Raw genomic sequence first — 14,671 nt, 5'->3', positions numbered from 1 at the left:
TCCAAGAAATTGCTGAAAATCATGAAACATCACAGAAATCAAAAGAAACTGAAAAACCAGATCTCCTTCTTAAACAGATCCCTGAAGCTCCAGATACTAATTATAAACAGGAAATCCTTTGGTACTTAGAATTTGATGGTTCTATAAACAAATTAGGAGCAGGGGCAGAAGTCTGGGTGCACAATCTTCAAAATAATCATGCTGAAGGCCATGCTTACAGGCTAAACTTTAGATGCACTAATAATATGGCTGAATATGAAGCTTTGTTGCTAGGTCTTAAACTGTTGAAGAAATTGGGAGCAACTAGAGTATCAGTCCTAGGAGATTCTGATTTGATCATTCAACAGATAAAATGGAAGTTCTTGACAAATGATCCCAGATTGAGAGAGTACAGAGGAACAGCCATAGAGATCCTCAACACATTTCTAGAAACTCAGCTTGCCAAAATCCCAATAAAACACAACCTGCAAGCTCACAGCCTAGCAATGTTTGCCAGCACCTGTAAATTGCCGTTTGAACCAAATCATCAATTCACATCAGAAATTAGACACAGGGCAGCCATACCTGATAATGTGAAGAACTGGCAAGTGTTTGAAAATGATAAACAGAGCAACAATTTCTTAGCCCTAGAAGAAGAATTTTCAAGTGCTAGCGTCAATGGAGATACAGTCTGTGAGTTTGATTCAGCAAATCAGTGAAAAACAGACATTTCAGTAGAAAACGCAACTCAAATGCTCCATCCAACAAAATTTAGCAAAGAGGAAATACAAGAGCTAGAAAAAACAGATATTGATGAGATTATTGAAGAAGAAACTGAAATTATCAATTTGAAACACAATCATTTCTCTTTGATTTCAATGACATTCCAAAGAAACCTCAGATGGAACCTTCAAAAGCAGACATTGAAGACTACAACATAGGAACTGAACGGAATCCAAAAATGATAAAATTGTCCAAGTCTTTGCCCCCTGATCAAAGGCTCAAGTATGTTGAACTGATCAAAGAATTTCAGGATGGTTTTGCCTGGAGCTATGAAACCCTGAAATCTTATGACACCTCTATAATTCAGCATACAATACCCCTCAAGGAAAATCAAAAACTATTCAAACAGAAACTCAGAAGAATCAACCCTGTACTACTGCCTTTAATCGAAAAAGAAATCAAACGAATGCATGATGCAGGGATAATTGCCCCAATCAGATTTTCAGAATGGGTGTCTAATTTAGTGCCTACAAGGAAGAAAACAGGAGAAATCAGGTTATGTGTTGACTTAAGAAATTTAAACAAGGTCTCTTTGAAGGACAACTACCCTTTACCCAAGATGGATCATATTTTACAAAGGGTAGTAGGTGCTTCTAAGATTTCACTTTTGGATGGGTTTTCAAGTTTTAATCAGATTCTGGTTCATCCTGATGACCAAGAAAAAATTGCATTCACAACACCATGGGGTACATTCAAATATGTTAAAATGCCATTCGGACTTAAGAATGCAGGGGCAACCTTTCAACGAGCAATGGACATAGCTTTTGCAAAAGAAATTCATGATTTTCTGGTTGTATATCTAGATGACCTCACTGTGTTTTCTAGATCAGACCAGCAACATTTAGACCATTTGAGACAAGTGTTTTTAAAATGCAAAGAATATGGTATTTCATTAAATCCTAAAAAGTCTCTGTTTGGTCTAGAAGAAGGCCAACTCTTAGGCCATATCATTTCCAAATATGGCATCATAATTGATCGTGCTAGAATAGAAGCTATTCTGCAAATACCCCACCCCAAAAATGTCAAAGAACTTCAAGCTTTCCTAGGGAAGATTAACTTTTTGAGAAGATTCATACCTAATTTGGCTGAATTAATTAGATTGTTGAACAACATGTTAAAAAAGGATTCAAAGGTTAAATGGACAACAGAAGCCAAACAAGCATTTGAAGAAATTAAAATGGCTTTGACTAAAACACCAGTCCTCAGAAGTCCAAAGTTTGATAGGGACTTCATAATTTTCTCATTTGCATCAGAACACACCATAGCAGTGGTTTTACTACAAAAAGATGACCAAGGATGTGAAAAACCCATAGCCTTTTTTAGTAAAGCACTTAGAGATGCATCTCTGAATTACAAAATCATGGAAAAACAGGTTTATGCACTTGTGAAAGCTATTCAAGATTTCAGAGTCTATATATTGTACTCCCATGTAATAGCTTATGTGCCAAATGTTGTTGTTAAAGACATCCTAACTCAGGATGGAATTGAAGGCAAACGAGGTAAATGGATAGCAAAAATATTGGAGTATGACATTGAGATAAAACCTACAAAGCTGATAAAAAGACAGGGATTGGCTAAACTCATGACTGAAACAAACTTTCCAGCCCTAGACATTAATGAACTGGATAACGAACAGGAGATGGCGACTCCACAAATCAGCCAGACCTTTTTAGAATCACCTTGGTATGCTAATATAATTCATGTATTATTAAACCTGCAGGCTCCTACAGGGTTATCCAGAACAAAGAAAAGGTTTTTAAAAATGAAAGCTTCAAAATTCTGTATTTTAGATAATGCTCTTTTTTGGAAAAATCATGAATGCATTCTTTTGAATTGTTTAATAAAAGAAGAAGCTGACAAAGTTCTCAGAGAATTTCATGCAGGGGACTGCGGTGGACACCTTTACTGGAAATCAACTGCAGACAAAATCCTAAGGGCTGGATTTTACTGGCCAACCTTGTTCGCTAATGTAAAGAAGTTTGTCACTGCTTGCCACAAATGCCAAATTTTTGAAGGCAAAAGGAAACTGTTACCCTTACCCTTGAGACCAATTTCCACTAAAAAACCTTTTCAGCAATGGGGTTTGGACTTCATATGATAAATACACCCTTCCTCTTCTGGCCAACATAAATGGATCCTTACTGCCACCGATTATTTCACCAAATGGATAGAAGCCATTCCTGCTAGACAAGTCGATGATACAGTGATTATAGGATTCTTAGAAACCAACATCTTGTCTAGGTTTGACTGTCCTGAAAAGATCATAACCGACAATGCTGCTGCCTTCAAGTCCAAGAAACTGATAAATTTCTGCAGCAAATACCATATCACTTTAGGCCATTCCACAACCTATTACCCTCAAGGTAATGGTCTAGCTGAGTCCTCCAATAAAACCCTGATCAATATTATTAAGAAATTGTTGGAAGAAAACAAGAAAAACTCGCACAAGAAACTTACAAATGCACTTTGCCAGACAGACTTACTACAAAGAGATCAATTAGAACCAGCCCTTATGAGTTAGTTTATGGCATGGAGGCTATGTTTCCTTCATCCTTAGGAGTTCCTATAATGAAATTGCTACAAGAAACTCAGGTGGAACCCAATGCCATTCAAAGGAGAATAAATCAGACCATCCATTTGCAGCAAACCAGAGAAGAAGTGCACCAAAGATCCCAAGTGTTACAAGAAAAGTTCAAGAAGATATTTGATAAAAGGACCAAAGCAGAAGACTTCTACATTGGAGACAAAGTTCTAAGGTGGGCTTCCAGGAGAGAAGACAAAGGAAAACATGGGAAGTTTGACTTCCTGTGGAAAGGGTCGTTTATCATCCACGCATTACAAGGCAACAATACTTACTTTCTGAAGAGCCTGGATGGTACAGAAACAGAAGATGGACCAATCAATGGTCGAATGTTGAAACACTACTTTGATCCAATTTTTTGATATATTTCGACTCTAACATGTACATAAGAAAATTCAAGATCAACAGCTTGAAAGAAGGGATCAGCTTATTCATTTCAGCAATGAGAATGAGGAGGGAAGTGCAGAAAATGTTGAAATCAATGAAGGAACTTTATCATTTTTGTTTTGCCGCATTTCAATTTATCAGAGATCGCAGAAGAAGATTTGGAAGCAGGAAACATAAGATCAAATAATCCAAGTAGACTATCCAGAACAGATGTACAGTTGTGTGAATTAGCTCAAGAATAGTGTATATATTTTACATAATCCTTTTGTACAGCTTCTAGATCCAGCAAAGGAAGATTTCAGAACACAGTAAAAGTTACTCACAAGGCCCTCTGACCTGCTATTCTTGACTTTCCACAAGGGAAAGCCATCCCCAAGTGGAGCCATTGTTATACTCCTATAGCAATAGGTGTCATATTTCATGATTGACTGATTGAACTCTGTAATATGTTCATCATTTCCTTGCTGTAAAGGTTTCCATATTATCAAAAATCAAAAAATTAAAAAATGTAAAGAGGGTATACCCAAAAAGAAAGATCAAAGGGTAAAAAGAATAAAATGGTCAAAAGAAAAAATGAGAAGAAATGAACCCCAAATAAAAAGACCAGGAAAGTGTGCAAGTCCAAATGCCACTACTATTTCAGTTTCTGCAAATAAAGCATTGTGTGCAGCTTGTTTAACCTTTGCCACAATTGATGAATGGCCAAACAACTTAATCTTGGCTAGTTCATGTTTGAATTTCCTGTTTTAGAGATAGAGAATAAAATCTGACCAAACTGTTTAATCTTGGCAGATAAGTAGATAGGTAGAGAAGCAAAGGAGCTCAACTGTTTAATCTGAGCCCTTGGAAGAAATAAGTGCAGACTTAGATAGGCTTACCATGCAAAGAAAAGAAAAGTTGATAAGGGTTTGCTAGTCTAAGTGCACCCAAGTAAAGAGAAGAAAAAATGTTAGGCAAAGTAGGCTGGGTAGGTAGATGATGTTGCAGAATGAGACTTGTGATAGGTTTTGTCTCTAAAAAATGTGTTGACTTACACTTCTATCACAAAGTGCTATGGCAGACATTACTCTTGGAGCAGCTCAAGCGAGGCAGATTTCATAACTAACTTCCCTTCAGTTTTTTCCCCAAAACATTTGCTAATTTCCCCCCAAAGGTATTAAGATCTGCTTAATATCACTCAAAAAACACTCCATCTCATTTCATAAAGTGCCTAAGTAAAACTCCATTTTACTTAGGAAATCGCACAAATATCACATAAACCCCTCTTTTCTCGCTAAGCCTAAGTTTATCACTTAGCGCTTTCATTTACATTTCTTTCATATTAATTATTAACACTTATTATATAAATCCTTTGCAAAACCCTTATCCCGTATTACGTAAATATAATGAAAACCCAAAAATATATATATATATATATATATATATAATATCCCGCCCCGGTTAACTATAACCATATCACTGCTTAAAACAGGGATTAATTAACCCCACGTTAATTAATAACCTAGCCTCGAACCAATAGAAACGCGCCCGAAACCATTAAAAAGTGGTTTATCAGGTCGGGCCCGCGCATTAAACCTCCGTCGTATGCTGTGAACGCCCACCGTCCGATCAACAGCTCCACATCCAACGGTCCACAACTATATCGCGATCCCCTCCATCGCCGATGTTTAAGTCGCGGGGAACCGGCGATTTTGGCGTCGTACCTTTGCCACGCGGCACGCTCCCGGGGTGCTCGCTCCCTCCCCGCCCGATACCGCCCAAGCCCAAAAGCGGTGCGGGCAAAACCATTTACCGCCCCCCCACTGACGTCACCCTGCCACATCACCTTCTGCTGACGTCATTGCCACGTCATTTCTCCCGTACTCCCGCTGACATCATGCTTACATCATCCATCCTTTGAATTAAAATCTCCCGCCAAACTTCATTTTTGTCGAATAAAGGGAAAAAGGGTCATTTTTGCTATGTTTTTGTTTGCGAACAGCGCTCCGGGTATGATATCTACCGAGGTCGCATTTCCAGTGTTTCAACCGCCTCCGGACCAGAAAAGCTCCATCAATGAGCTCGCAGCCTCAGCCAAGCTGCCAGTTACAGTTTCCTTCCTTCAAACACAGTTGAAATCAAACCGAGGGACTTCCGAGCTCACAGAAGAAAGAAATGAAGATGTACAGGGATATTTTGTTACCCTAGCCAGTGAACTGTCAGAAACATGATTTACCAGAGAAAAGTGGTGAGAAGACACCTTAGCAGTTCTATTTTGCCAGACAGCGGTGAGCAGAAGTCAAAACACATTAAAGAGTATCAGATCAAGCATTAAAGAGTATCAGTGCAGAATTAAAGGCAAGTCAAGTCAGAATTAAAGAGTATCGGAGCCGACAAAGAGAAGCAGATTAGAATTTAAAAGCACAATTAAGACAGACAGTCGGCACAGAGCCACTTCAGAAGACAGTTGCAATCCGAACCCTAAAGCCCTGCCTCCAGCGCAACATAAGTTATCTTTCTCGAGCCAATTCTATGTTACTTGTATACTGTTTTAGGTTAAAAATAGATATTATCTCACAGCTGTTATGAGATACTTGTTGTACATATTTTGTTGTATAAATACCCCCTTCATTAGAGTTTTAAAGAGGTTGGGTGCTGTGTAAATTCCTAGACTTTGCTGTAACTCAGAAACTTTGGAATAAAAAGTTGTTGGAATCAAATTGTTGTCTGGCCTACTGGATGAAGAATTGAAGCAGAGGACTTGTCATAGAATTCTTGAATCAAACTCCGGATCAATAAGTCCCCTATATCTCGTGTTTTACAGTTTTCTGGTTTACTATATCATTTGTGTTTTATGACCTGAATGGTAAAGAACAAAGTTAATTCAGAATTTGCTTAACTGCACTCTGTTTTCAGTCATTATTATTCTCTGTGTTTTCTTCAGAATTAGCATAAACAGTGAATTCTTAATTGCCCCTGTTTCCTGGTTCTTTCATGTTGATTATTTGGTAAAGAATTCTTAACTGCTCTTTGTCAATAATCATCCATTTTCCCTCTTTCAATATGTTCAAGGATTCTTAACTGCTCTTTGTCAATAATCATCCATTTTCCCTCTTTCAATATGTTCAAGGATTCTTAACTGCCCTTCACCCATTTGAGTCCATTCCATCTGATTCCAGCCTTTATTTGTTCCCTGTTTGACTACATTGCTCTGTGATGCCATCCTCTGTTAGAAACCAAATCCAGAAAGCCATCTTCTTTTTGACTCCATCATGCCCAATGGACTAAACTTCAGTTTTACCTCACTGTTCTATCGAATCTCACCACCCAAACTCAAAACAAAACCCTCGAACTTCATAACTAGCCTAACACCTTTAAAAACAAAGCTAAATCATAAAGAGAGAGCCCTCTCTGGATACCGATTGGCTAGATTCTGTATCTAAAAAATTGGTCTGTGGTTACCTCGGCCGTATTCCCTTTCTTACAACTTTTGGGAACAACCTGAGTGATAACACTACCTATGCTCCAAGTTTGGTGGGCATCCGCCCGAGTTTCATCCATAAAATCTCTTGCCCTAGGTGTTACTCCAAGAGGGAAAACCTAGGTCTTTCTCTCACCTTGGGGACTTCTTTGAGGGTTGTATGAGCTTAGCATTCATTGGAATAAATCATAAGAAGCCCTTTCGTCTCTCGAGCCTTGACCTTGTGAATACCTATTACGATCGAGAAACCTCAAAACCCTAGGTCTTGTGCCTTCTTTCTAGGGTTTTTCTTAGAGAGCGGTTTGCTTCATTAGAAAGCTCAAAATTTTGTATTCTGAAGGGAAGGTTGGCCCTACATTTGACCGACTGTATATATTCACCCTAGTCCTGGACATTCCAAGCCATCCATTCTTGGATTTGAACAAAAAATACCAAGGAGTAGTCTGAGGCTTTGAGCTGCATTGAAGATCTGGTGAAGGAAGCCGAAAAACTAAGGTTCTTTGATTCATTTGGCTTAGCTTTCTATAGTTGTTTTCTCGTTGAGCTTCTAGGCCTAATTTGAGGCCATTCTTGAACTAAAATTCCATCCTCTTGATGCAATAAGGCTGAATTGTTTAAGATGGCAGACCTGTGGCATTCAATTGCCGAAACCAATCCTGATCTGAGGCCATTCTCAGCCCCTTCCTGAGGCCTAACTCAAGCCATTCTTGAGCCTATATTTCGGTCCCTGTCTAAGGCATTCTTGAGGCAAATCGAAGTCATATTTTGAGGCAGATCCAAGGTATCTCTTGAGGCAGATCAACAATCTTTACTGAGGCACATTTCAACGGTCTGAGGCAGTCTTTCCTGAGGCACATTTCAGTGGTCTGATACCCATTTGTGAGGCAAAAATCCATCTACGATTCTACGATAGAAGTCTAAATATGAGGGAGTCTGAGGGAGATCCAAATCTGAGGAAGTCACATATACGCTGGACTGATCCAGGTTTCTGAGAAGGATATCTAAGGCAAAATCTGAGGCCCTTGCTTTGGTACAATTTGGCTTGTTTTGAGGCTTACTTTAAGGCAACTTGTTGACCTGTTTGAGGAGTTGTGTTGAGGTAATTGAGGCCCTAGATAGGGCTATCCTAATTTCCGAATGAGGCATGGTTAAAGGTACGAGTTAGAACCTCTTTAATAAATTATATATCTTTAGGATCTCCACAGATTGGAAGGCAAAGTTACAATAGCATACATATTGGACAAATCAATTTAAGGAGCAGACCTGGTGTTGAATGTGACTTGCAGAGACAGCAGCGATTGAATGTTGTTGTAATCGGGTCATTGTCCCTAGTAGCCCAAGAATTCTTTCTCTATCTCTTATTGTTAAGGGTGGCAGGGTGGTGCTAGGAAAGGAAGTTGTGATTTCCTTCAGGAGGTTGTCGCAAACTTTTAGTGGAAGTTGGTAAACTTGGGGGTGTATCCCTTCCAGTTGTAGCTTCCATCATTATATATATATATATATATCATGTGTTCCTTTGATGCAATGTTATTGGTTAATGCTTTATGATACTAAATTGTAAGAAAAAGGGAAATACTAATTCACCGCCCCCCCCACCCTCAATATTTCCTATCGACTTGATGAGAATACTTAATTTTATGGTCTAATTTCTTGTGTGTTTGTCATTTGATCATCATCAATATAGTCCTAGTAAGTAGTAACTAGTTGTGCAATTGAATTTATAAATGCAAATGTTCTAGTTTCTAACAAAATTTGAATCATTATGTCTATATTTCATTTTTTTTTATGTGTAATTTGTCCTCCATGACCTGTTTCCAGGGCTGCCATGTGTTAAAATTGGTAACTAGGGCCAAATTCCACTTTGGACAGCTCATTTGGTGGAGATGATTATTGCATTGAACTCCTCGTTTCAAGAGGACCAAAATCGACCTAAGGAACATCAAATTTGGACAAGCAGAAGTGTGTTTTTGAATTTATGCCCACACATGTGCTAATTGTCAAGGTTGGCCTCATCATCATAAAGCCCAATAGTCATGTCACTAGACCCCAAATGATTTGTATATATAGAGGTGCCTTCAGCCTCATTTCATACATCACAAGGGCTCCAATTTATGTCTGAGGTAGCTGAGCTCTTGAGGAGGACGAAGGTCTGTCTGTTTTGGGTTTTTCTTCAGCAACTAGGGCCGGGATTCTTCAGATAGACAGCCGCAGGATTTAAGAAAATATCTGGGCAGCTCGTATGGGTAACCCTGTCATTACTGTTTCGAATTCAACCACAGAAAGTCAGGCTGAGTTTGGGTATCGTCTCTGGGCTGATCTATGGTCAATTTGAGAAAGAATTTCTCACTTTGTGTGACGCACTTCAGAGCTATTACTCCAGGTAGGTCCGCAGGTCTGCACCAGCATAGACAGAGGGGCTGAGAAGCCTATCTTGGGTTCAGATCAATTCTAAGGGCCAGTGATGGGCAGCATCTTGCTTGCCAAGGAAAGCCGCAGTTGAAAGGAGGGTTTCTGGATCAGTTGAATGAAACAATAGTGGACTATAAGAAACCCTAACCAAATCTTAGCTGATTATTGTTGACAGAATGATGATATTGCAGTTTTGGTCTATTCACTTGTCCAAGGGCAGTCATATTGGATCTTCAAATTGGCAAGTCATTTTGACTTTAAATTATTGTACTTTCTCTCTCTGCTGAACATTCGATATTAATAATAAGATGAATCAATCAAGGATTTTCCCCATCTTGGCTTTTTTCCCTGGCTTGTGCCATATCCTTGTGTTCTCTTGTCTTGGCTTGTCTTCTGCTTCTTTCGTTCATGTTCTTTCTTCAGTTACAGTCAATATGATAATGTCTTATGTGACTGCTAATGAAAATGGAATAAATTGAAAATCGGGCTAATCTGGATCTCTAAAGTAACTGTTCTAAACAAAGAACATGTTAATCTAAAATTAACATGGTATCAGATCTCAGGAGAAGTCAAGCCCAAGCAAGAGTAAAATTCTGTGTGGGTCCTAACAAGGAAAAAGATCACCACAGTTCTAGGACCGAGCTCTTTGTCAAATTCTGGGCAGAATCACTGTGTCTAGGCCGAAATCTTATCTATGGAGAGCGAAGACTTTGAGGGCATACAAACCCTGATATGGAAAAACTGGGGCTGAATCAATAGCCCACAGCAAACTGAGTTTGTTGTTCAGGAAATCGCAGTCCTGAGCTCAACACATAAGGTCTCAAAATTAATTCTCTGAGTTTCCTCAGAAGTCTGAAATTCTGAAGCTCTGTGAATTACTGTTTGAGTGATGGCACGGTCTAGAATCTACGAATTGAAGCATTCTTCACTGTCACTTCAGATCTGTTCTATCTTGACTCTACAGGACCATGCTCTCTCTCTCACAGATGTTTTAGAACTACTCTCGATCTCCTATAATGAACTTCTACATGATGAAGGACTCTCTATCTGGTATGATCTAATCATAATGACAATGATCTCGCACCTTTGAATAGCCTCAGTATATTACAGTCTTTGCATAATATGGTCTCGCTTCATACAAGTCTCCTCTGTTCATAATCTTGACAGCATAATTCCGGCACTGTTGTATACATTGAATTCTGTACAATGTATGGTCGACCTTAGTAAGTTAGTACCATATATGTACAGTGATATCAATCTCTGCATTCTTGGCTTTGTTATCATGGCTCAGTAATTGGTATAATCTTAACTCAACACAATGATGTATGGTTTGCTTTATAATTCACGTCATTCATAAAATTCTGTCTTGAAGAACATGGGGCCGAACCATTATGATGCCACGTTTGAAGGAGTACAGGAAGAACGAATCTCCAAGCATGCAGTTGGAGTATCGCTGTAGGATAACGCAGGTGATGTTTTCACCCGAGATCCTTACATTGATCTGAGGCTCTTCACATAGCTTTACCGACTCTTGAATTTTTTTCAGGTAATCATAACCCTTGAGGTGACATATTGACATGTTTTGATTTGAAGAAAGTGATTGTCTGTGATATTATCTAGCAGTAACTTATATGACAGAATGTGAGCTCTGAAATCCTTTGGAGTAAAGGCAACTCAAAAGTAAGGGTTTATTGTCGAGACCCCATGATCTTCTCCCTTTGCCAGTCTGGAAATAAGTAGACTATGGGTACACATTTGTTGTTAGACAAAAAGGGTCAGAATGTTTTTTTTAAGGTCTCAAATCAGTGATTAAGTCATAGGATAATAAATTCCCATGATCTCCGTATTAGAAGACCAAAAAATTAGTCAAATCATCATACAAGATTGAACATCCTATCAAAGGTAGCTTTTTAAATATGAGGAGTGTTTCAATTCTGTATGAGTAACAAATCTTCATCTGATAGTGGACTATAGCTTGAACCTGTTTATGGCTCACTTACCTCAGAAGGGACCTCGCTCATTCTACAGCATAATTTGCCAATCGTTTGGTATTCTTCAGGAAGGAACCAAGTAGATTGGGAAAATCCTGCCATGGAGCCAAGTCTCCCTGTGATCCTAAGCTTATCCAGATTCGATACAACTGAAGTATCCACTGCAAGCAGTTAAATGATTGACAGTCGGGGAGCTATGATCTGAACTCATATATATATATTCCATCCCTATCTTCTAAGAAAGCCGACCCGACAAGGATGATCGAATGGACCAACATTCTTGCTGTTCTCGAAGGAAAAGTCCTGGATTGTGCTTTTGATAATAAAGCTGAGAGTCTACATCAAAAGATCCTCAGTTATAAAGAATTCATCCCTGTATGGAATCATACAATGAGAGCAGTCCTTTTGTGAAGTCTTTTCCACAACCTACAACGAATGGTACATAGAGCTCAGTTGGTCTAACGATATAATTTTTTTGTTAACTGCCATCTCCAAAAAGTGCAGATCTGTGATCCTCTGTTTAGATTCACTTCTTATGCAGTAAGAAGGATCAACTGACCAAAAGGGAGTTGGTGCCTTGGTCTGGCCTGTTATCTTGAAAAATCTGCTCTCTTTTGTAGAAAGGTCAAGCCTCAGCAAAGAAAGGACTTATGTGTTTTAGTGAAGTTGTCCTTTAAAGTCTGTGACCCAAATCAAGGTCAAAGAAAGAATTCTCTTCAAAAGGGACAGTGTGCACTGTGTAGATGCCTTTCAGCTGATGAAATCTTGTTGAATAGATTGAGGGCAGTCATTCATATCCTTATCTAAGTAGCTGAATCAATGGAAGCTCATACTAGCACCTTTGGATACCTCTTAGAGGTCTGGCAGCTGGAAAAAGAAGTGCATGGCACTTTGGAGCCGTTCCTTGTATCGGCCTTGATATGCAAAATAGATGTCTTAGACCCTTAAATATGATAATGTCTTATGTGACTGCTAATGAAAATGGAATAAATTGAAAATCGGGCTAATATGGATCTCTGAAGTAACTGTTCTAAACAAAGAACATGTTAATCTAAAATTAACACCATGTTTCATGTCGGACACTCATTTTTCTGTGTGCTCCATGTACCATGTCATTGTCTCTTCTCACTTAGCTCACAAGTCAAATTTAGAATTATACTAATAATATAGGGAAACCTTCTCAAGTCTCTGGAATAACTGATGCAGCACTGAAAAGCACACTAGAATTGGAGGTGGCACATATCCTCAAACTAGTACATGTAGAACCTAAAAGAGGATAATTCCAAATCACAGATCACAATAAAGATCCTGCATATAAGGATAGTTTATCCACATACAATCAATTTTATCAGGCATACCTACTGTAAGTAACATCCACAGGTACTAAAATATCTGACATCTGTCTCTTCCAGACCTTCAGGTGCTTTGGAAGGATGAACTGCAAAACATACCCCACTAAAGTAACAAGGAATTCAGGTAACTTTCGTATCTAGTTCAGAAAAAAGTCACTGATTTTTCACCCTTTTGGGTGTTCTCTGTGTGCACGTAAAACACTTAGGAGTATTCCTTTATCTGAATATTTTGAAACTGCACTTCTAGTTTGCATATCAGTTATCTTTAAAAAATGTAGGGACATCACACATTAATTACACCAAATCTTCACAAATCTATCCCGAAAACAAAATTTAGTGGACTCTGACATTCATTCTTGATATTGTTCCTTGAAAGAAAGTTTGTTTCAAAAGCATAGGAAGGATAAACAGTGATTATTGCAGAAGTTATTAAAAACAAGAATTGTAATATGTGCACAAATCACTTATGGTTAAAACTTGACAGTATATACTGGTTGTGTGAAAACTGCTAAAATTCGGTGGCAAATCATTGAACAGCCACCACCTTTTAAACACAGTGAGGACCAGAATAGTAGCCAAAATTTGGATCATTGATGAAAAAATAATACCAAGATGATGCTTATCTGTCTCCCAAACTCAACCATTGTTCATATAATCCCCATAAGTCCTGCCATTGGTCTATCTTGATATATAAGTTGTGAAGGAGTTTTCCTCCAGTGGGTATCAAGTCGTAGTTCTTCCTGCCTCAGCTTCAGCTTGCTGCAATTGCACTAGCCTTTCAGCCCAGGCTCTCTCCCTTGCAACAGCAGCCATCTTGCTCTCTATCTTTTTAATTGCTTTCCTTCTTCTAGCTCCTGCCAATTGGTCCTTCCGTTTTTGAGCTTCTTGCTGAAAGTCACAGGTCAGTATTGGAGTATAAAATATAAATACCATTAACTGCAAATGCAAACGGTTCACATTTTCACCTAAATAACCTTTTAAAAAGAAGCATAGCTCTAAAAGCTTCAGCCATCAAAAGCCACAAAATTCAAATGGAAACAACAATATAATTAACCTGTTCACAGAACCTCAATAGTACTTTTATCCACTAGTCAGTCTAATTAAGCCTCAGTGGGTTCCAACAAGAAAAGATAGAACAAACAAAACAGCATGTCAAAAAATTTCACAAGAAAACAAATAAGAGCAATTCTAAAGATATGAAAGAGGATGTGATAACCAATAAAATATCCAAAATTTGGAAAATAAAGACATTCAGGATAAATAAATATTATATAAACATATGAATAAAAAATGATATGATTGTACAATGACGAGCTTCGTAAAAACACTAAGTTGGAGTCCCTTTTCATTTAAAATCCATATACTTAAGTTGAGACCATAGTTTTAAAATTCGGCCGATTCGAAACGGAAACGGCCGAGTTGATCCGTTTCATTGCCCAAAAATGTGACTCGGTGGAGGAAACGGTTCAGTAGGCCGTTTCTGTATTGACTCGGCCAAGTCATAACCAGTGGCCTGTAACCCCATCAAAACAGCGATTTGACATTTTTTTAATGACATTTTGAAGTGTTTGCTGATTGGTTTGAACTCCAATGTGTTTTATGAATTAGTTAAATGTTATTTGGGGTCCATTTCCCCCTCCCAAACCCTATTTAACACACTCAAATGCTCTCTACTATTGATATGCTATTCAAATTTCATGGTAATGTTAAATTCTTAAAGTAAAAGTGA

At 38.4% G+C, this 14,671-nt stretch overlaps 1 protein-coding gene across 1 annotated transcript in view; it reads right to left on the bottom strand.

Annotated features, from left to right (window-relative positions):
- Window positions 1-13,340: 13,340 nt before the first annotated feature.
- LOC149163059 (uncharacterized) overlaps window positions 13,341-14,671 on the bottom strand; it is a 50,751-nt gene continuing 49,420 nt past the window's right edge. Inside the window, exon 3 of the mRNA XM_089437509.1 lies at window positions 13,341-13,830. Within this exon, the coding sequence (XP_089293635.1) occupies window positions 13,666-13,830 (165 nt within the window). The 3' untranslated portion in view covers window positions 13,341-13,665. The remainder of the gene's footprint in view (window positions 13,831-14,671) is intronic.

This window comes from Pinus tabuliformis, chromosome 5_2 (genome assembly GCF_031772625.1).
Source record: "Pinus tabuliformis cultivar Carrire ecotype Pingquan chromosome 5_2, CPIR1, whole genome shotgun sequence".
Classification (NCBI taxonomy): Eukaryota; Viridiplantae; Streptophyta; class Pinopsida; order Pinales; family Pinaceae; genus Pinus; species Pinus tabuliformis.
Note: the sequence above shows the minus strand (reverse complement) of the source record. Positions and strands in the feature narration are given on the sequence as shown.